This window comes from Ctenopharyngodon idella, chromosome 1 (genome assembly GCF_019924925.1).
Source record: "Ctenopharyngodon idella isolate HZGC_01 chromosome 1, HZGC01, whole genome shotgun sequence".
Lineage (NCBI taxonomy): Eukaryota > Metazoa > Chordata > Actinopteri > Cypriniformes > Xenocyprididae > Ctenopharyngodon > Ctenopharyngodon idella.
In genome coordinates, this window is record NC_067220.1 from 394,977 (window position 1) to 418,086 (window position 23,110).

Here is a 23,110-nt window from a genome sequence, read left to right on the forward strand (position 1 = left end):
AGAGAAGTTGATCATATTGAGAAAGCTCAGTAAGATGCACTTGAACTACAGTTGTGTTTTGGGGTTGAGGATAGGTCCCAAATAGAAACAAGGAAGTGAAAGAAAGGGTGCCAGACTCTGTTTTATTCCAGACAGTCTCTGTTTTATTCTTAACTGCACGCATAAACCATTCAGCATGTGGAAAGTAAGAGTCTTCTGTTTCTTCATCTGTACAGGTGAGTTGTAGAGATCGCTTTACAATAAAACAACAGCATCTTGATTTCAGACTTGCATCTGTGTTGGGGAAACTACTTTGAAACTGTAGCATGAAGAGTTTGGCGAGTAAAGTAAAGCTACAAATGACCTAATCTACTAATAAACTTAATTACTTTTATTGCTTTAATATATTGCAGAAAAAAATGAGGATTTCTTTTAGGGTGACAGCATCAAACACAATTCGAACAGATCAATTTATTCTAAATATCACCAATAAAAATAGCTAAATCACTTTACTGCATTTTAACATTTAATTATGATTATGAAGCTACATTGTTAACCTAAACTTTAAATAGGTTGTACTTTATTTTACAGTACGTGTACTTACAGTGTACTTTTCTTAAAAAGGTAACTACATGGGTTAAGGTTAGGTTTAGGGGTATAGGTTCAGGGCTCCGCAAATGATCAGTGGTTATTAGGGCTGGTTAAAAAAAAATGATTTTTTCAATAATCTTTTTTTTTTTTTAAAGCGGTCGATTCGATATTGATTCTCAAAAGCCATTATTTATGCAAACACTGAACATAATATTTGATTGACGTTAATCTTATTACCAGTCTTCTCCACTAGATGTCATTTACCTAGCGCGATGTTACAGCAGGAACCCTGTCATTCATTCAGTGCTTAACATGGCGGATGCTGGTGTGCCTTTCAGCGTGAAAGACGTTCCGGACAGTTGAAGGAACTGTCAGTGTCTTGATCAGGCTCTTGCTGCATGGTCACGAAAGTTTATAATTGGCACGTGTTTTCAAGCCTTGCCAATTTAAGCATTCAAGCACAAGACGTGAAAGAGAACTCGCTTTGTGTGAAGTTTTGTGCACACACAGAAATTTGCGCATCTCAGACAGCGTGCAAATAACAAAATGAATTCTCTTTCAAGTTTCCTTCTGCTAAGACAGACAGATTCACAGAAATGTATCTCAAAATGCCTGCATTGGCAAGTATCCTAGTAAACATAGTCGGTTATGGCTTAAGTGAATGTAAATAGTAGAGAAAGACAGCGCATGTGTATCAGTATATTGGATCAGTGCATTAGCCTTAAGTGACAGCAGCCTAATATCCCTGCAGCTGTCTGTGTTTTTAATGCTAATCAAGCTACAAAAGACAAACTCCCTGCTCTTCACTGAATAACGTTTTTTGTAAGTTTAATAAGGATTAACCTTTATTTAATTTATACAGTGAAGATTGTATGTGAAGTTGTTTTACATTTGATTTTTTCATTCGAACTACTGTTAGGCGTATACCTAAAAACCTGAAAAGCACTGATTATATAAGTTGTATCTTTGTTCTATTGTATTTATTTATTTGTGCTATTGCTTGTAGTTTGATTGTTTTTTTTTTGTTTTTTTTTTTTTATTAATGACTGTTTACTTATCTTTAATAATCTTTGAAATTTATATTAGTTATAGTTTTAGCTGTCACATGTCTCTCGTGTTTTCTGTTACCTAGTTTTCCCCATTCTGTTTAATTAGTCATTTCGTTTACCTGTGTCCCGTTAATTATCTTGTTAAGTTCCCTTTGTTTGCCTCTTGTATATATACCCTGTGTTCTCCCTCATTCCTCGTCCCTTCTTGTTGATGTTAAGCATGTGTAATGTGAGTTCCTGCCTGTTTCTGTTATTAAATATTACTCGTATTCTCCTTCATCCTTGTACCTTCATATACACGTCACGTAACAGAAGAACGGCCCAAAACAGTTTTTGCGGCGTTTTCGTTTCTTTTTTTTTTTTTTTTCCTCCTCTGTCACTATGGACCCTGCAGTTGCCCTACTATGCCTGGAGCAGAGGGAATCAGAGGGAACCGCTCCCTGGAATCACACACCAGGGATTGTTTTGGAGTTGGCATGCCTAACACACTTTCCTGACCGCTCGCTCTGCGTGTTTTCCATCTCCAGCCTAAGCGAGCGGTCCTGGGCACACCTCCCGGGGAGCGGTCCTCGGAAGGATTTCACCGCATTCATGGAGTGGGTGCTGGTGAGTAGCAACTCGCCTTTCACCGTCGGCCCCGCGGAAGATGACTTTGCCACATGCCCCACTCCACTGCCAGAGGCCAGTCAGCCACCACCGACGAACTTCGCAACAGAGATGTTACACGTGCCCACCGCAGACCGAGGAGGCCAGCCTGCAGCGATGGATGAGCCAGGACCGAGACCAAGGTCGGATGGTACCATCGTCCCGGAGCCCACCTCACAGCAAGGTTCTGACCAGGTGCGCGAGCCGGTAACATCGTGCGACGCTGAGGGAGTGTTTGTGGAGCTCGAGGGCTGGGAGGAAAGCCCCGCCCACACCACCGCTGTGGTTGAGATGACTGCTATCCCTGGCAAATATTCTGAGGAACTGAAAGGTATTTTTGATGCTGACCTAACTGACTTTTTTGGAGAGGTGATTTCCCATTCCCCTGATTCTCCTGTGTTCCCTGAGTCTCCTGAACGCTATGTTTCTCCAGTTCCTCCTGACTCTCCAGCGCTCTCTGTGTCTCCTATGTCTCCTGAATTCCCTGTGTGCCCACCCAGCCCCCCTCTCCCGCCTCCTCTTTCACCCAGTTCTTCAGCCAGTTCCTCAGCCCCACCATCGCTACTGACCTGCATCCGCTCTACATCTTCCACATGCCAGGTAGTGATGTCTAGCGTCTTCAGGCCACCAGCTCCATCTCACTCAGAGGATCCCCTGTCTCCACTTCCAGCCTCTGTGCCCCCTGCTCCACCATGGCCTGTTGACGCTTTGGTTCCACCATGGCTCCTCCCTCCCTCGGCTCCACCGGACACCATCGGCCATACGGCTTCTCTGGGCTCCCTCGTCTCTCCGGCTCCACCTTGGTTAGTCGTCGACCTGCCTGCACCTACGGCTCCGTCTGGCTCCGCCTTCCCTCCAGCTCCACCTCCATCCTCGGTCCCTCCGGCTCAGCCTCTGCCCTCTGGATGTCCGCCTCCTCCTCGGGCGCCCGTCACCATGGCTCCTCCTCGGTCTCCAGGACCATCGGGTGCGCGTGGGCTCGTCGGCTCATCAGTACCATCTGGGTATCCATCTCCAGCTGCATCTCCGTTGGTCGTCCCCAGGGTGTCGTTTGCCACAAAGTTGACTCAACCTTGGCTCCTCCCACCTGCGACTCCACCCTGGGGCCTCGTCCTGGCTGGCTTCTGGGGTAACATCTGGCTCCTCCTGCACCTGGCTTTCCCCTGGCTCCTCCCACCCTCCAATTCCCCATGGACTGTTTTTGTGTTTGCTTTGGACTCTTGTTGTTTTTCCTCTGCTCAGAGCCCCCGCCCCCCCTCCCCAGTTGGACTCTACATGGCGCGAGGCCGCACCTTCCCGGGAGGGGGCGATCTGTCACATGTCTCCCGTGTTTTCTGTGACCTAGTTTTCCCCATTCTGTTCAATTAGTCATTTCATTCACCTGTGTCCCGTTAATTATCTTGTTAAGTTCCCTTTGTTTGTCTCTTGTATATATACCCTGTGTTCTCCCTCATTCCTTGTCTGTTCTCATTGACGTTAAGCATGTGTAATGTGAGTTCCTGCCTGTTTCTGTTAATAAATATTACTCCTCGTATTCTCCTTCGTCCTTGTGCTTTCATATACACACGTCACTTAACATTAGCTTTGGTATTGAAATTGGAATCGAGAATTGTGAAATTTCACTGGTATCTAAAATTTTGGTGTAAAAAAAACAACAAAAACCATAACTATTTTATTCATTGTAAACCTGCCTGCACCTACGGCTCCGTCTGGCTCCGCCTTCCCTCCAGCTTTGGTAACACTTTACAATAAGGTTTCCTTATAGTTAACTACTTTAGTTAACATTAACTAATAATGAACTGCACTTCTACAGCATTTATTAATCTTAATTAATGTTAATTTCAACATTTACTCATACATTATTAAAAACAAAAGTTGTATTTGTTAACATTAGTTGATGTACTGTGAACTAACATGAACAAAAAAAAAAAATATATACTGTAACAAATGTATTATTCATTTTTAGTTCATGTTAGTTAATACATAAACTAATGTTAACAAATGAGACCTTATTGTAAAGTGTTACCGAATCAATGAATTCATTGAATCAAATTGAATTGTGATCTTGTGAATATAACCCTAGTGGTTATATTAAAGTGTCATTTGATTTGATGAACTACCTAGAAAATATGCTTATTTAAATAACACTGATTACTGCTTATGTGCTTTATGTCTGTGTATTACAGAAATCATGATTGAATATCTAGAAATACTTTGTCATTTCATTTCATTTCCAGCCTGTCTACTGGATATTAACTGTGCTAATATTGGATATGAGGGAAAACACGTAACGTTTCACATCAGCTACCCAGAGGGTTACGAGACAAACACCAAGTACTTTGGCAAAAAAGATGGTTTCTTCTTTGAGAAACTGGTTCAGACTTCTCATCCCTACAGATGGGCGAAACAAGGGCGATTCGCTCTATTCGACAACACATCCGCGCGCATCCTTACCGCCACCATCTTGCAATTGGTCGTGGATGATTCTGGCTTGTACTCCTTCGGTGTGGATGTTAAACTGTCACCTGATTTGTCTGGTGATATACAACTAACTGTCAGGAGAGGTGAGAATCCTTTTACAGGTTTAATAGGCTATGAGTCTGTTTTTTCACACACATGACCGAATGCAGTAGTGAATGTGACTGAAGGAATGAGTCTCGATAGTTTCATGTTCCTTCTCTGCACAGGTGAAGCACAGAGACCCACGATATCATTACCAAGAGGTACAAGAGTAAAGTAGGATGACTGTTCTGTTTTAATCAATCAAAAACAACTTATACAATATTAAAGATCTCTGTTCAAATGTTGTGTTTTAGTGATTGTCAGCAGCACGAACAGTCCTGCAAATATCACAGCCCAGAACTGGACCAAGACAAGAAATCAGGGTGATCCGTCTGTCCTTTTACAGGCTTCATTCACTGATTCATTTATTAGTTTGATTCATTCATTTATTTAGTCTGTCATTAATTCAGTCTGTTGTTTGCTCAATCCACCATTCGTTTATTCTGTTTAGTCAGTCTATCATTGATTCAGTTCGTTCATTGATTCATTATCTTTCTGTCTATCTTATCTTAATGTTCTTATTAACTTCTTATAAAACAGAACTAATTTTCTCTGTTCAAATGTTTTGTTGAAGTGTTTATTCACAGCTCTGATGTCACAACTAGTCCTGCAAATATCTGTCTCTCACTCTCTCTTCCTCTCTCTGTTTCTGTCTTTCTCATAAATGAGTCGTGTTTTGATCAGGTGTGTCAGATTGTTTCCTCTTTCTACAGAATCTTCCCTCAAGTTTGTGAGCGTGTTGAGTCTGGTGTGTGTCTGCACACTTCTAGTTGTGTGTCCGTTCGCTGTGTTTAAGGTTTTAAAATGGGCCGCCACCTGCAAGCTGTCAGGTGAGACGACTAGATGAAACTTCCTCTTTTCTACACAATCTTCACTTACGCTTAACATTTATCATGCAATTAATACATCTTTTTTTTTTCTCTCCAGTTTCTGTGTCTTATCACACCAGGAAGACATCAACTCAAGTTGTTGTAAGTCTCTAACTGATCCTGTTACATTCACAAGTATTACCATAGTATGCTGATGCTGATAAAGTTCCTCTCTACAGGACGAGTATGTGAACATGAGCCGAACCGTCCTTCCAAACCCACCCACAGCTCAAAATGATGAAGGTTCACTTGTTGATGATTTTCACAGACCTACAAACACAGAACAGACACATAACAAAGACGCCAACTACATAGATTTTGCTCTAGCAGACAGTCCAGATCAGATCTACACAGAAATGAACCCTGGTTTTGTTCAAGAGTCAGTTTATCAGAGCATTGATCTAACTATTAACTGACTGAACACAGACGCCTCATCAACAACTAATGAAAATCCTTATTTTCCTTCACATTTTTCCAGGAACAATTATTCAGAAACACTTTACAAGATTCTGTTTGTTAATGTTTTGTTAACATGAACTAACAATGAAAAATACTTAAATACTGTTTGGTAATCTTAATCTTTAATGTTAATTTCAACATTTATTAATACATTATTCAAATCAAATGTTGTATCTGTTTATGTTATCTAATGGACATGAACTAACATGAATTATCAGTTGGTTTTTGTTAACTAATGTAGCTATTGCTCATTGTTAGTTAATGCATTAACTAATGTGAACTTATGGAACTTTAATGTAAAGTGTTACCAATTTTTCATCAGTTACATGACGATTTCATTGAATATGAAGAAAAATCATTGAATTGTAGTCTTGGATAAATAAACTTGAATGTCAAATAGTTGAAAACTGTTAATGTGGACATTATTTAGCAGTGCTGAGATCAGCACAGACTGGTATAGAAGTGTGTGTTTAGTGTGAGTAAAGATCTCGATTGCGTCACTGCAGATGTTTTAAGAGGATGGAGAGACAAAAAGAGAGAAGTAAATACTTTATTGTACCAAGAAAGAGAAGGCGAACTGTAGCTACTACTTCACACAGTTTTTATCTCATGTTAAGTGAGAGCCTTCTCAGCATGTGGAGCTTTCTAGTTGTCCTGTCCTGCATATTTACAGGTGAGTCAACATTCACTAATCTTTTGTAAGGTGACGAGCATATTCATGTTCATGACTCACTCACGATATTGATTCAGTTGATCATGTGATGTCGCATCCTGTGTCTCTTTCATTTCCAGTGATGTCTTTGAATCCTGTAACTGCTCCAGTGGGAGGGAACGCCACATTTCGGTGTTCTCATTTTCTGGCCGATGGGAACATCAAATATTTCTGCAGAAACTCTTGTAAGGATGAGTTTATTCTCATTCGATCTAATAGAGAACAAAACCCGACTTGCACAGACAGATTCACTCTATATGATGAAGGCTCAGACTTCACTGTGACCATCACACGCCTGCAGCTTTCAGACTCTGGCACTTACATCTGTGCAGTGGACAGATTTCTTTTTGACACTTACAAATATGTAACTCTTCATGTATTTGAGGGTAAGTTATCCATATTTTAGGGAAACTATTTTGCACAATTCACGTTTATAAGGTGTTTGAACACAGATGTGTGTAAACAACCAGCCTACAATGGTAAAAATCCATCCAATACTTTTTTTTTTATAATCCCCATAAATCATAAAGAGTCTCTTCAATTGAGCGGTTCCAGAAGCCCCACCCACGACTGGCGAGGGAATCTGCCCTAAAAAAAAGCATACATCCGAAGTTTAGACTGATTTAGCTTTAAAATGCTATGATCTGTGGGGTATTTTGAGCTGAAACTTCACAGACACATTCTGGAGACACCAGAGACTTGTTAAAACCTTGTAAAAAGGGGCATTATAAGGGGCCTTTAAGAGTTTTATGAGCTGTTGGGTTCATGTCTGCTGTACTTTTCTAATAACTTGCTGTATTTACTGTTTGTGTCATGGTGTTCTGGAGAATGTGGTTAGCAGAAACATTACACTTGTGTTAGTTATTCAATAGAAATTTATTTTTAGAGTTGTTGAAATCTCACTTTCAGAGGTAGGACGTCTTCCTGAAAAAATGAACCTAAATGTTACTAAAGTAGCCTATTTCTGATTGTGAAAATTGGCACACAAATAGAGGACGGTCTGAACATTAACCACAGCAATATTTCCTTCTAGCGCCAGCAACTGTCCAAACCTGCACTCATGTTTAAGCGAATAAGTTTTGAACCATGAAGGCTCGAATCAAAATTATTTTTTTCATTGGATTCCTTGGCTCGAGTCAATTCAATACTATAGTGTCATTTTCTGTCATTAAATCTTTCCCGCTATTTTGAATATGGGCCATTTTGACTGTATATTTGGTGCAGAATATCTACTGTAAGTAAACTCTAAATTGTAAAACTGTTGGTCATCTAAAACTAAACTTGATCATCTTCAGACCATACTGGCAAAAATTTGTGGGTTTTGTGTTGATAGATGAAACTTTTCATATACTGCATTAACAAATTTGACAGACTGCATCTGAGGCTGTATCTGTGGAAAGATTCGACATATATACACCAAACTTTACGTTTGTAATTGTCACCCAACACTGACCACATCAAATAAACTTGTGTCACCGCCACATATTGGTCAAAAGTAATAAGCAATTATGTCACATTACAATTGATTGTATTTATGGCCTTTCTACCATTATTCTTAAAATCATCTCCAAAAATCTTTACTCTTTTATATATGGTCACACTTTAGATTAGGGTCTGATTCTCACTATTAACTAGCTAACTATGCCTCAATAAACTCCTAATTACTGCTTATTAATAGTTAGTAAAGTAGTTGTTAAGTTTAGGTATTGGGTATGTAGAATAAGGTCATGCAGAATAAGGCATTAATATGTGCTTTATAAGTATTAATAAACAGCCAATATCCTATAATATGCATGCGAATAAGCAAGTAGTTGAATGCAAGTAGTGAGAATTGGACACTAAACTGAAGTGTTACCATATATATCTTTAAATCAAACTGCCAAATGAGTTATTGTTACTGCAGAAGTCATTTACATTTCATGCTATGTAAGACTGACTGTAATTGTTTAATAATCTTACTTGGTTCAAACTTGTTGAGAGTTTTACCTATTAAAATGTGTGGAAATATCAGATTTTTTCAGTTACAAAAACAATCAACAGGAAATATGATCCACATATTTATTGATTCGTGTTTATTTCAGCTCATTAACACTACAACTGTTTGTTTGGTTTTTTTTTTACTAAAATTTGTATTCACAGTCTCTATATCAACACCGGTTCCAACAAGTGCATCCAGTCTACCTGCAAGAACAACTAATAGAGACAACACAACTAGAGACACAACTAGAGACACAACTAGAGACACAACTAGAGACACAACTAGAGACACAACAGGTAATTGCCATCCATCCATCCAATCGTTATATTCTACTGCGTCTGCAGACACATGCAGACACCGTGTGTGGATGGATAAGAATTATCCTGGTAAATTTATATAATATATATATATATATATAATTCACTACTTGAGAATCCAATAGCAAAGAAGGAAATGTTTCATTTGTGTGCTGGTTCTGTCCTCAGGTCCTTTGCTTTATGTCGGAGTTGGTCTTGGTATTCTCGCGCTGATATTTACAGTCGTCATCTTCATATTTATCCAGCTGAAGTACAAGCAGAAGCGATGCTCCTCCGGTGTGACATCATCTACACATCAGCCCGACTCTCTGAATTACTCCACACTGAACATCACTGCACAATCAGACAGTCTCAACTATTCCTCTGTGCTGTTTATCAGAAACCACAACCACAAGAACTGCGAGATGTTTGAAATGAACTTGAATGAAACACTTTATTCATCTGTTCAAAATTCACACCAATCAAACATCACTGATCCAAACTCAGTAATCTATTCCAGAGTTAGTAAAGGACTGTAGATTAGGTAGATCTGACAAGTGCGCTTTTAATTTATATTTTAAATAGCTTTCTGTTGTTGAAAATGCTGTATACTGTGTATACAGTATAGAGGTGTTTGCTAAAATATTTTCATGTCTGCATGAATGGGTTAATATATACAATCAACTACATGTATTTTACATTATGAGTCAGTATGGCAGTTTCCCCCATCAGTTAGGGGCATTTCAATGTGAGATTAGCCATTTTTGGATGTTAAAATATATTTGTCAAGAACTTGGCCTCTGTGGCTTCCTCCGATCACCACCAGAGGGCTCTCTCAACTGAGTACTAACCTGTCCTGGACTACATTTCCCATAACCCACGCACCTGATCCCTATAACCCGGTCTATTTAAACCGGCGCACACTCTCATCCTGTGCAAAGTCTTGTTTTGCCCTGGCTAACATTACTGAGTGTTTTTCCCTGTTTATTGCGATTCTGTGTATGACCTTGGACTGCCTTATACCTCCGTGTTTTGCCTGCTGCCTGCCTTGTGATTTATCTGACTGTTTCCTGGATTACTCTGCCTTGTCTGCTGCCTGCCCTGACCTTTTGCCTGTCCCTGTTTCTGATTATGTTTGGTCTTTGATATTGCTCTTGCTGGAATTTGACCCCTGCCTGTACGACTATGATTGTTTAATAAAGCTGCACATGGATCCCACCGAGTCTGCCGCCTCGTTACAATATTCATGTTTCCCAGTTAAAGTGCAGAAACTATAAGCCAAACATCTCAATTTCGAGATTGTGAATAGACTTAAGTGTACAACGCACCTGAAAAGTAAATATTAAATTTACTGTAAGCATCTCTGTATTTACGTGAGAGACAATTTAGTGCTTAAAATGGTTCACCAATGCTTTTTGGATGAAAATATGGGGTATAAAGTGTATACAAAGGATATAAAGTATATGTACTATAGTTTTTTTTTTGTTTTTTTTTTAACAACTTCACTGTATTCATTATACACAGCTTGTTTATACTTGAGACGAGTTTTAAAGTCAGTTTAAGTACTTTAATAAGGTTAATTGTATCGTTCAATAAGAGTATGACAAATTTTCTTCGATATTATGAAATATTTCATACTCCTGAGTAACTAAATTAATTTCAGGTTGTTCCTTCAGTGCCTCATTTGTTGCTTGATCATACAATTAAAGTCATGCAATTATAAATTAAAGTAATTTAAAATTCTCATTGCATTAGATAACAAAATATCAAATCAAGTGGCTTTTTTTTTCAAGAAACATGCAACTGATTAAAAGATTTTGAGTGAAATTAGTGAAGAGAAAAGATCCTGCAGAGTTTGATATTATATCTATGCAATGACATTAACATTTTAGGTGTGAAGTGTCTAAATACTTTCTGAGACCCCATAAAAAATAACACTGACACATTGTTCTGAGCTAGAGCTGTGGTTATATTGTTTTGACACGCACTTAATGTTTTAGAGATATTTTAGGACGTGGGAATGGATATGGAGATTAAAGGGAAAGGAGAAGTTAAGCATTGCACAATACTGTGTGTCAGTACGGAAGAAAGAGACGTTTGTCAGTGTTTAAGGATTTTATTTAGTCAAAAAGTGCCGTAAATCTTAACCATGTGGAACTTTGTTCTTCTTCTCTGGTCCTGCATGCATATCGGTGAGTTCAAGACTTATATAACTGTTTTGTGATTTCCCTGGTTTTCCACTGGTCTTGTATTCTGCAATCAGCAGTCCGTAGTTCTTTATGATAAATATGCCAATCCTGGATAATGATATTTGTGTTTCAGCTGTTGTTGTAGGAGCTCCAGATACAGTTACAGGACACAGAGGAGAGAGAGTTGAGATCAGATGCTCATATGAATCTGGATATGAATCAAATTCAAAGTATTTTTGTAAAGGCGAGTGCTTCATTGGATTTAAAAACATCATGGTTAAATCAGGATCTCCAGCTAAAGACGAGAGATTCTCTCTGACTGACGACACGACGAACAGAGTTTTCACCGTCACCATCACTGATCTGAGAACAGAGGATGAAGGACAATACTGGTGTGCTGTGAAGAGGACTTTAAATACTGATGTCTATTCAGAGATTTTGTTGCTGGTAAAACAGGGTAAGTGATTAATGTGACCTCCTAATCTATTATAGAAATGTAAATGAATCAGCAGCAGATATCGGAGGTTGCGCTGCACACACAGAAACATTCAGAAGAAAAGAAACTTGTCAATGCTCTCCTGCAATTTTTATATCAATAAATTAGCTTCGTCATTTAATTGCTTAATTATATTCCTTAGCAATGAGGTGATCGCTGTTTTTGAAGTAATTAACCTGACAGTACTGTCAGAGACACTGCACAGACACAAGTAATTTACACACACACACACACACACCCCTCTCTTCATGTCTATTGATAATTCTTCAAATAAGTGTAGTCTTACTGCACAGCTTTATCTTTATGTGTGTCTGATTTAAAGTGGGATGTATGATAGATCTTTATCCTACGAGCCAAATTTTGTGCTGCAAACATAAATTACAGCTTTAACTTGTCAGTGCTGGCAAGTGGTCATGGTGTGTGTAACAACTGTATCCATTTTAGCTCGCTAATGTATTAGTATAAAAACTGAACTCTCGTCCATCTTTATTGTCACCCTCTTAGATAAGATGACTGAAGTTTCAACTATCAGCCCATTTTTATCTACAAGCACATGTGTTTCATCAGATAAATTGACTCCTGAAACCCCTTTACCCCAAACTTATTCACTTGACACAGGTAAACGTCTCCACTCACCTCACTGCTTTTTTCTCTCATGTAAACATCATTCATTTAATCTTGTGAACCAATTGAAAAGTGTATATATTTATTTAATTATATATTTTTTTATTCTCAGGTTTATTTGGTATCATCATCGCAGGAGTTTTGGTTTTGCTCCTGATAGGTGCTATATTGCTTATTGTGGCCATACGAAAGAAAAAGCAGACTCGTGGTAATATTTTTCAATCACATTTATTTCTACAGAACATTTAAAAACAACACATGTTGGCCGAAGTGCTTTACATACCAGGACCTAACAAATCCTACACCTTAAGAGCATAAATAAAAAGTTAAAAAGATTTTTTAATTGAGATTTAAAAACATTGAGATTGGTGCAGGATCTAATATAGAGAGGTAATCTATTCCAGAGATGAGGAGTTGCAACAGATTTACTAAAGACACACAGTGAAAAATCAGTGCTGAAAAGGTCTGGACACAGTTATTTTTGCAACTGACCTTATTGCATATATATTTGTAGGGGTTTCCCTTTCAGATGCAAAATTTATGGGAGGAGAGTATTTAAATGAATCAATGCAACACGATTTACTAAAGTTTGCGCTTGTCAAATTCTAGCATTTACACCATTATTTAACTCCCCAAAAAAGCAAGTCTTAACCCATATGCTAATTTGCACTCTCTTGGTAGATTGCGTCGGTCATTATGGAAATGATCCAGCTGCGTCTGTGTTCATTAATGTGCACGTTCACCCGCAGAAAAAAACCCTGCAGAACTTTCCACTCCCATCTGCGCTTTTATGGGATTGCGCTCTTATGTTAATTTGCCTGTTTAGTAAATCTGGCCCCAAAACTCCATACTTGGCTATGTACCTTAGTTTTGAAGAGGTTGAACTTGGCGATAAAGCTGAGTGTCATCTACATGTATGTGCATATATTGTGTTTCTGACAAATATTGGCCAAAAGAAGCATATAAATTGAGAATAAAACTGTACCCAGTATAGATCCTTGTGGAACCCCACATTTAATGGGACCAGAAGAGGAAGAACATTTTCCAAATCGACAGAAAGCATTTTCCCTTTAAGATACGAAACAAACCAATTAAGAACATTCCCTTGAGTCCCTGCCCACAATCTTAAACGCTCTAACAGGATTTCATGTACTATAGTGTCAAATGCTGCTGTAAGATCAAGTAAAACTAAGACTGCACACTTTTCTTGAATCAACAGCCAGCAACAAACAATATATGAACAACATGTGAGTAAATAAAATCTACATTACTGATGTTTCACCAGTGAATTTGGACAGTGTAGCGGTTTATAGTCCCTAATGTAGGGATGAAATCTGATCTAATCATTCAGATTAAAACTACTGGGTTTGTAAATTGGATTACATGTTTTCTTATTGTTCAGATTCTTTTTTAGTCAGATTATTTCTGTCTAAACAAAACAATTGAGACGTTGACACAATGTCTGGATTCAAGCTAACATGAAGGACTGAATTTAAATAGTGTAAGTTTTGAAACTTATATAACATTCATCTGTCACAGGTCTGGTCTCCTCCTCCACTGAAGGGGTTTATCTGACATTAGGAAAAGGAGCAGAGGTGAGTCAGGATCATCTTCATTGAACATGTCCATCATAAACTGTAGTCAAGTCAAGGTTCACTTTCTTGCTCAATAATGATGAAGCAATCATTTCCTCCTTCACATTTACAGAATGAATATGATGAAGGGAACCCGACTGTCCTGCCGAACTCACACACAGCTCAAAGTGATAATATTTCTGCAGAAAATGAGTTTCACAGACCTGTGAACACAGAACCAGCCGACACAGTGACAAACAGTCTGAATCTGGATCAGATCTACTCAGCCAGTAGACAGAGTCACATTTATCAGAGTCTTACAGCTGATTCTGCTCAAGAAGAGCCGATCTATCACAACACTGATCGAATGACTGACTGAACACTAACACCTCATCAGTCAGACTACACCATAGTTTTGTCTGTTGTGACCCATTCTTGACTCATAAATTCTTGTCGTGTAGTGGACAAGAAATATGTTAGACTCTACGTTGCTTCACAACCAACCATTTGCCTGTCTTTATCTATGTGTGTGATGTCACCAAGAAGGCGAAACTAGCGACTGACTTCCAGAAATGAGCGTAAACAAATCATGGCTACTGAAGCGGTGTGTATTAGCTTAATGCTAATTCCAGTACTCACTGGGTTGCTGAAGCGCCTTCGCTATCATTTGCCAGCATTTGTTACTAACATTTCCTCCATTGCATAATTCCACCTAGCAGCCCCAATACCATTGTCTCTCTTTTGTTTCACCATGTTTGAAAGCTGTGTACAGAAGAGCTTCTGTGCTGCTATTGGTCAACATCACAACTGAAAAATTTAAACATGCTATTCTTTCTGTCGGGACGTTGTGAAGTGTCGCAGTGGTTGTCGTCCACCATGACACACTATACAACATAAAATGATTGATTCTTGTGTCCTGACACTTACGAAACACCACAACACCCTACATCAAATGGATCATGCTAAAATCAGACTGATATTGTGTAATTTGATTTGATTAAAACATTTTGTTGCATATGAATGTAGTACTATATAACTTGAAAAATATTAGTTTAAGAAATATATAAATGTAATTTTTTTTTTTTTTTTTTTTTTTTCTCTTTCGTAAACTCAGTAAATGTACTGTAAAGAGCAATGTTCACTAATTAGGGAGTGGCTAATCAGGACAATGAAATCATGACGCTATTGATTGGCTGCAGTCTCAAATCCTCACTAATGGCTTTCCTGAGCTGTGACATTAAAGACAACACACAACTGTAATATCATGACATATCTTCAATTTAAATGTTGCAACTACAAAAATGTATGCACTTCATTTGTTATATCAGTCATTATAGTCTTCAGTAGATTAATGTTAGACTGTGCATCACTTTGCCATCATATTTTGTTTCTGTAACCTCAGTGATGTAATAAAGATGTATGGAAAGGGTAATACGTTGCTTTGGTTCAATTTCATATGTTGTCCATCAGAGGTCAGTGTGGAAAGGACTCACTGAAATGTTTTATATGCTCAAGTTTTTTTTATTATTTTTGTTCAGGCAGTGTCAGGGTTCTGTCACCTCGGTCTAGTGTGTTTCTTGGTTTTGTGACAGAGCCCTGACACTCCCGTATTCTTACTGGTTATTACTGGTCATGTGCTTGTGTGTGATATCATGTTTGATGTGACAAACAAGGCAGGTAACATGGGAGGACAGGTAGGGAAACTGAACCAATAATCAGGTAGAAAGATGGGTGGGGTCAGACAATAGACAGGAGAGCACATGGCACAGGGAAGCATAACAAGACAAGCCATGTGCTCTCCTGTCTACTGTCTGACCCCACCCATCTTTTTACCTGATTATTAGTTCAGTGCATGCAAGTGTGTTAAAATCACTAGATGGATTTTTACATATTTGAGGTGACTGTCGTGAGTTTATGGTTTCACACGAGAGGAACACTGTTACGCGACTGACCTTTATGCCAATTGTTATTTACAAGTATTTTTGTAAAGGCGAGTGCATCATTGGAAATAAAGACATCATGGTTGAATCAGGATCTCCAGCTAAAGACGAGAGATTCTCTCTGACTGACGACACGACGAACAGAGTTTTCACCGTCACCATCACTGATCTGAGAACAGAGGATGAAGGACAATACTGGTGTGCTGTGAAGAGGACTTTACCTTATGTCTATTCAGAGATTATGTTGCTGGTTAAACTTGGTAAGTGATTCATGTGACATACACTATGTCACTTGAATATTTCTATAGTAGAAATTTACGTGGAAATCTGTCAGCTGGTTCATATTATTATATAAAGGTAAATGTACTGCTTAATTCGTGGTTAAATGCAGTTTTCAGATTAGTGTGCGAATATACAAGCGTAATATCCAAATTCAGATTGATCTATGCTTTGTCTGGATGACGTCTGTTATTTCTTAACCTGACAGGTAAACATCTCTCCACATCTCACTGTCCATCTCACGCTCTGTCAGAACAGGAAGTCAAAGGTCTGACAGACAGTTGTCATGGCAACACAACTTTCAATAAAAGACTCATATCTGTCTTATTTAATGTATTAGTCTTTGATTTAGTCATTGTATTTTTATTTTGATTCTCTGATACTCCTGACTTTCCTCTTGTGTTTTTCAGGTTCAGTTGTGATTATTGTCACTGCGGATGCTTTGGTTTTACTCCTGATAGCAGTTCCACTGATTATAGTGGCTGTGAGAAAGAAAAAGAAGAATAAAGTAAATATTTTACACTTAATGCTTGGTTTGGTTTAGGATGGCATGCATGAGCATTGAAATAAATTATATGATAATTTTAAATGATAAAATAATTATAAATTGTTTTGAAAAAGTGTCTAATAAAGACTAACCGGTCTGCTATATCAAAGTGTTTTATGAACTGGTGAGTCAGCAGAAACTGATGATTATGGTTATTTATTTCACTCAATGTTTACAGTAGTTATTGACTAGCAGATTCACTGAAACACAGATTTTATTTCTTGCACTGGAACAATACTGATTGCAGTGATCTTCAGTACTTTGACATTGAATCTCCAGCAGCTCATGTTTGAATGATCATATTCATGTTTAAACTATAAATAGATTCACACTGATTTAGTTATTTTCTCTATTCATGAACTCTTGTTTCCTGTGACTGTAGATCAGCGACGCTGGACGTCACTGTAATCCAGAGGACAGAGACACAATAACAACTGTATTTTACAGCTGTGGTTCATAAACTATTATGTCATATGAGACTCAAGTACCGCTTCATCAGCAACTCAAATTCCAATTAATATAATTAATATAAAATACAATGTATTATAAAATAATAAAATATGTTAACCTCTCCTCCTCCTCATTTTAATCATCCTATTGAACATCTGCATATATTATGGTGTTAAAAATAAATCATAAGCATGTTTTGTCTTTTATAGAGAGTCCAGAAAGATGGTTTTATTGTGACTATCATTACTGCTGCAGTTTAACATGATCCTGATGTGTTTACAGCTGATGTTCACAAAGAAATGTATTATTTTACCAGTCTGAATGTTTCATCAGGTACTTACATTGCTCATTCTACAGCTTCATGGACTAATCAAATAACTTATTTTGTAATGCAAGTGTAAATTTTTAATTATTTTATATATTTTATTTGTTGCTGTTTATCTGTACATGGTGTTCCTGGTCAGATGTTAAATTCAGAGGTTCAAGGTTTGTCAGGTTAGTTTCATCTGTTCACCCCTGCTGGTAAATGTCATAACTGCATCTGTTGTCATAAAGCATCTTTCATCATTGATGACTATTCAAAAGTAGCTGTATATACTATTAACATTTTTCGGTTACACTTTATTTTAAGGTGTCTTTGTTAGTACTTAAATGTATAATTACAGTGTGAGTAATATTAAGTAACTACATGTACTTACTATAGGGTTAGGATTAGGGTATGGTTTGGTTTAGGGTTAGTTGCATGTAATTATGCATAATTTATAGTTATTACTATAGTAATTACATGTAACATATGTAACAATGACACTGTAAAATAAAGTGTTACCCATTTTTCCATAAGTGGTTAATTATGCTTGTACTTAACCTGTTGAAATGTACAAAATGTAATTTAGTTGTAGAAAAAGAGCAAAAGGGCATCATAAATCACTCAAACATGTTAAAGACAGATGGAAACAGAGAGGACAGGAAACAGGTTGTGGTTCATGAGTTCACAGCTAATTTCCTGGTCAAAACTGAGAGGCGTTTTCAGACCAAACGCCACACGGAAACACAGACACACAGTCAGTGAACAGTAGAGTTTGACTCTCAACACGTGAGACGAGAAACAAATGTATTATTTTATTCTCCACTGATAGATGAGAGCAGTATTATTGGGTATTTGAGTTTGAGAAAGTCATTTGAGGAACTGCTGAGAGTTTCTGAACTGAACTGATGAAGAAATGAAGTTTCCACTGACAGTTTGTGTGTTTCTGCTGACGGGTAAGAGCTCAAGATCTCTAACACAAGTGTTTATTATCTGTTATTATGGCTTGCTTTATCAGTGTACATGAGTAAATCAGTGTGTGTGTGTGTGTGTGTGTGTGTGTGTGTGTGTGTGTGTGTGTGTGTGTGTGTGTGTGTGTGTGTGTGTGTGTGTGCGCAGTGAGCAGGTCACTGTCTGTGGACATTACAGTGAGAGGAATGGAGGGAGAACCAGTGAGCATTAAGTGCCCTTATCCAGGAGGATATGAAAACTCTTACAAATACTTCTACAAAGGAGTTTACATAGAGAATAACATAATACTACAATCTCATGGAAAAAAGTCCTCACCTAGATTCTCACTGCAGGATGATCATAAGACCAGATCATTTACAGTGACCATCAGTGACCTGAAGATGGAAGATGCTGGAACATACGGCTGTATCGCTGGATGGGGAGAATATAAAATGATCCAGCTGAATGTGATCAGAGGTGCCTGATGTTCATTATTAAACAACAATCTGCTTCATCATGCTAATAATTATTTTATTAATATATTTGTTTCTCTTATTTCTCAGCTCCAAAGAGGCCAAAACCTGTCCAGATCAAAACATCCACCCTCCATCCAGGTGCCTGCTATTTAATATTAATCTTCCAGCTCAAGTTTCTCTTCACATAAATCCATGATTATGTGCATTAATGTGTCAGTATAACAGCTCAGTCTTTCTTCCCCTTCAGATCAAACTATCAGCTCATTTTCAAACACGCCGCCCTATCTGAGAACATCAGACACAAACCTACAATCCAGCAGCATCACGATCACAGATCATCAGAGCATCTCTTCAACAGCTTCATCTTCTGCGAGTAATCTCTCAGTATCTTTTAATATGCACTTCTTCACCTGACACACGTCTCTCTGCACTATATTTCTCTCACATGAACTGAACTTTACATCACATCGTCCATCAGAACAGGAAGTGTTTGTCATGGCAACATGACTTTTAAAAATCCTCATATCACTCTTTTTTCCCATCTTGTGTTTTTCAGTGATTATCGTCACTGCGGAGGCTTTAGCTTTACTCCTCATAGCAGTTCCACTGATTATAGTGGCTGTGAGAATGAAAAAGAAGAATAAAGGTAATATTTTACACTAAATAAGTCCTTTCCTTTGATGTTTTATCATTATCAACAAAAGTATGTATGATCACTGGATGAAATTATAAAGTTTTAGGGCCAGATTTACTAACAGCTTGCACCATGCCAAACCCTCTTTTGGGATTAAAAACTACTGCAGGACTTACTAAAGACACGCAGTGAAAAAGCAGTGCTAAAAAGGCATTCCCAGGGTTATTTTTGCAGCTGATCTTACTGCATATGTATTTGTAGAAGTTTCCCTTTCACACGCAAAATGACTGACGCAACTATGCCAAAAGTGCTTACAAATGTGCTCTCAGAACATGTGTAGAGTTGAATGTGGTTAGACAAAGAAGAAGGAAGTGTTCATTATTTAATTGCTGATGCTGCATGTCGTTCACTCAGTATAGAAGAGAAAGACAGTTATGTTTGTCACAGAGTTTGGTCTTTTATTTAAGAGAAACACTTGTCAAATTTATGAGAGTATTTAACACAATTTACTAAGGTTTAAGCTAGTAATTTTCACTGGTATTTGCAGCATTTTTTAACACCAAAAAAAAAAAAAGCATGTCTTAAACCAGTCACTAATTTGCACTGCTCTTGGTAGATTGTGTTGGTCATTATGGAAATGTGAGTGTCGTCAGTAGAGAACTTTCCACCCCATCTGTGTTTTTATGGGATTGTGCTCTTATGCTAAGGGCCAGATTTACTTGCATTAAAGTAATATCTAAGAAAGACTAATGTTGATCTCTTGTCAGGTGTGCTGTCGTCCATCGAAGCGTTTAATCCAGTGTTTTATGAACAGGTGAGGCATCAGAAACTGATGATTATGGTTATTTATTTCACTCAAGGTTTACAGTAGTAATTGTGTTAGCAGTTTCACTGAAACAGTCAGATTTTATTTCTTGCTCAACACTGTAATGACACCGAAACAGACTGTGATGGCAGTGATCTTGGGCACACTAAATCTTGATTATATTTATGTGTTAATTCAATTAAAGACAAATCTATTTATAGTTTTATTTTCTCTGTTAACTACTAATTAATGTTTCCTGTGACTGTAGATCAAAGACACTGGACGTCACTGTAATCCAGAGGACAGAGACACAATAACAACTGTATTTTACAGCCTTGTTTCCTAAACTATTGTCATATGAGACAGTTCATTTCAACTAATATATAATATAATATAACATAATATAATATAATATATCAATGAGCCAAAGCATTATGACCACCTGCTTAATATGCTGTTGGCCTGTGTACTGCCAAAACAGTGCAGACTCCCCAAGGCATGGACTCTGAAGGTGTGCTATTGTATCTGGCACCAAGATATTAGCAGCAGATCATTTAAGTCCTGTAGGTTGTGAGGTGGGGCCACTGTGGATTGAACTTTGTTGGTCCAGCACATCCCACAGATGCACAGTTGTATTGAGATCTGGGGAATTTAGAGGCCAGGGAAACACCTTGAACACTTCATCATGTTCCTCAAACCTTTCCTGAACAATGTGCTGTGTGGCAGGGAGTACTATCCTGCTGAAAGAGCCACTTCCACCAGGGATCGCCATTGACATGAAGTGGTGGACCTGGTCTACAGCAATGTTTAGGTAGGTGGCACATGTCAAATTTATGTTCACACGAATGGCCGGACCCAGGGTTTCCCAGCAGAACACTGCCCAGGGCATCACACTCCCTCCTCCACCGGCTTGATATCGTCCCACAGTGCATCCTAGTGCCATCACTTCATTAAATTTTGTGTGACTTGTGCTGTAGTAGACCTTCTGTTGGTTTGGACCAGACAGGATAGCCTTCGTTTCCTCATGCATCTATGAGCCTTGGGAGCCCAACACCACCAGTTTGTGGTTTGTCCCTCCATGGACCACTGAGGGTAAATTCTCACCACTGTTGACCAGGAGCAACACACAAGCCTTTGCGTTTCAGAGATACTGATCCAGCTGCCTTGCCATAATAATTTGGCCCTTGTCAAAGTCGCTTAGATCTTTATTCCTGCTCATTTCTCCTGCATCCAACATGTTGATAATGAGAACTGATTGTTTGATTACCATCTAATCTACCGAGACCAATATGTGGGTTTATTAGAAGATGATCAACGATATTCCTTCAGCCGTGACTGCTCATAATGTTTTGGCTCTTAAGTGTATACTACGTTCATAAGCATATTAAGAACCAAGAGAAATCATCTTTATCCTACGCATAATTTCCATCATTTTACTTAACATGAGTCATAATTGAGCTTGTTTTGTGTAGAAAGATCAGATTCATATTCATGACTTGATTGTTTGGTCTTTTGTGTTTTTTTATTGTAGTTATGATTAATGTGACAGTTTTATATTTGATTCTGTTGTGTTTACAGCTGATGTACACAAATATGGATCATATAAATGTATTCTCATTATATACTTTCATTCTGCAGTTCAATGGACAAATTAAATCTAGTTATTCTGGATTGCAAGTGGAACATGTGTCTTTTTTCATTATTGTGTATGTCTGTAGTTATTAATGTGTAACCACATAACTCTTCCTTTAAGCAAGGGTGACCAAAAAAGCAAACTATAATGTACTCGGGGGAAAAAAAAAAAAAAAAAAAAAAAAAAAAGGAACTCATATCTCAAAAAGAGATTATTAATACAAATAAATAAACCAATATGTCAAAATGAACTTAATCAAAGTTCATTCCCACTCAAAAGATATTAATAACAAGCCAACCCTCTATAAACCGCAATAAAATCCCAGCTTCGTCACACAAAATGATTTGAAATAAAAAAGAGAAAAGTAAAGTACATAAATACCCCTAAAATCATATTACACAGAAAGTACCACACACTCAAAAAAAAAAAAAAAAAAAAGTACTGCAAACTAAAAATTAACTCCACCGCAAACATAAGCCTCATGCAAATTAACAGTTTGTGTGTTTTAAAGCATCAATATAGTATAAGGAGTATAAAGATTGGCTGGCAACACGAGGCTGGGAAGTGATAAACAAACAGAAAACACACTGCTAGCCAGTCCAGTTCACAACAACAACCATAAACTCTAAACTCATAAACTGACGCACATGCAGGGACTGGCTAACTGAGGAAAAACAAAAAAACAATTAACAATACCCAAAAATAACCACAATACTTATTTTTCTTAAATCCCATTAAAATAATAAGATCAAGACACTATATAAAACTATATAAAAACCTCTACAATTAGCTGCAACACAGCCATCAACCGCAGACTAATTTCCGAGATCAAATAAGAACGGTGTCTGCAGTAAAAACATAATACCCTAATTTAGTAAAACAAGGCTTTGTGAATATGAAACAAAACAATCGTTATTTACTTAGCCTACCTGCTCACCAGACCATTGGCCTGTTGCATGAATAGTTGAACAACCTCTGAGTTTCAGAGTAGGTTTGGAGTTGACAAATCCAGAAAAATCCAACCTGGTTTAGATCAGGATCAACTGTTGCACAACGCTCTAAACTGTC

General features: G+C 37.9%; 3 protein-coding genes across 15 annotated transcripts in view; all 3 read left to right on the top strand.

Moving 5' to 3' along the window:
• LOC127499227 (CMRF35-like molecule 5) overlaps positions 1-15,455 on the top strand; it is a 106,390-nt gene extending 90,935 nt beyond the window's left edge. For 2 of the 4 annotated variants that reach the window (XM_051870236.1, XM_051870151.1), the window contains exons 2-6: positions 11,463-11,786; positions 12,330-12,443; positions 12,562-12,657; positions 13,989-14,044; positions 14,157-15,455. In XM_051870236.1, coding sequence (XP_051726196.1) covers positions 11,463-11,786; positions 12,330-12,443; positions 12,562-12,657; positions 13,989-14,044; positions 14,157-14,402 — 836 coding nt within the window. In that variant the 3' untranslated portion in view covers positions 14,403-15,455. Of the gene's footprint in view, positions 1-11,197; positions 11,333-11,462; positions 11,787-12,329; positions 12,444-12,561; positions 12,658-13,988; positions 14,045-14,156 lie in introns of those variants that run through there. The other 2 variants (XM_051870062.1, XR_007926194.1) reach the window with 2 other exon arrangements.
• Positions 1-23,110, top strand: part of LOC127497565 (uncharacterized protein DDB_G0271670-like) — a 149,089-nt gene that overhangs the window by 44,785 nt on the left and 81,194 nt on the right. For 2 of the 9 annotated variants that reach the window (XM_051866221.1, XM_051866461.1), the window contains exon 1: positions 18,265-18,499. The exons of 2 other annotated variants lie outside the window; for them this stretch is intronic. The gene's annotated coding sequence lies outside the window, so the exon portion shown is untranslated. Of the gene's footprint in view, positions 1-18,264; positions 18,500-18,662; positions 18,972-19,057; positions 19,109-19,217; positions 19,344-19,526; positions 19,617-20,371; positions 20,419-20,677; positions 22,081-23,110 lie in introns of those variants that run through there. 5 more of the 9 variants (XM_051867072.1, XM_051867326.1, XR_007925920.1 and 2 more) reach the window with 4 other exon arrangements.
• On the top strand, positions 87-10,358 carry LOC127500027 (uncharacterized). Of its 2 annotated transcripts, XM_051870973.1 has the most exons (8): positions 87-215; positions 4,502-4,828; positions 4,952-4,987; positions 5,081-5,149; positions 5,540-5,656; positions 5,754-5,797; positions 5,875-6,827; positions 6,947-8,268. In XM_051870973.1, the coding sequence occupies exons 1-7, from the start codon at positions 176-178 to the stop codon at positions 6,109-6,111; spliced, it is 870 nt and encodes a 289-aa protein (XP_051726933.1). In that variant the 5' UTR covers positions 87-175; the 3' UTR covers positions 6,112-6,827; positions 6,947-8,268. The 2 variants fall into 2 exon arrangements, with proteins under 2 accessions (XP_051726933.1, XP_051726855.1); XM_051870895.1 differs by lacking the exons at positions 87-215; positions 4,502-4,828; positions 4,952-4,987; ... (1 more) ...; positions 5,540-5,656; positions 5,754-5,797 and adding exons at positions 9,006-9,140; positions 9,330-10,358 and having other exon boundaries at positions 6,196-6,827; positions 6,947-7,252.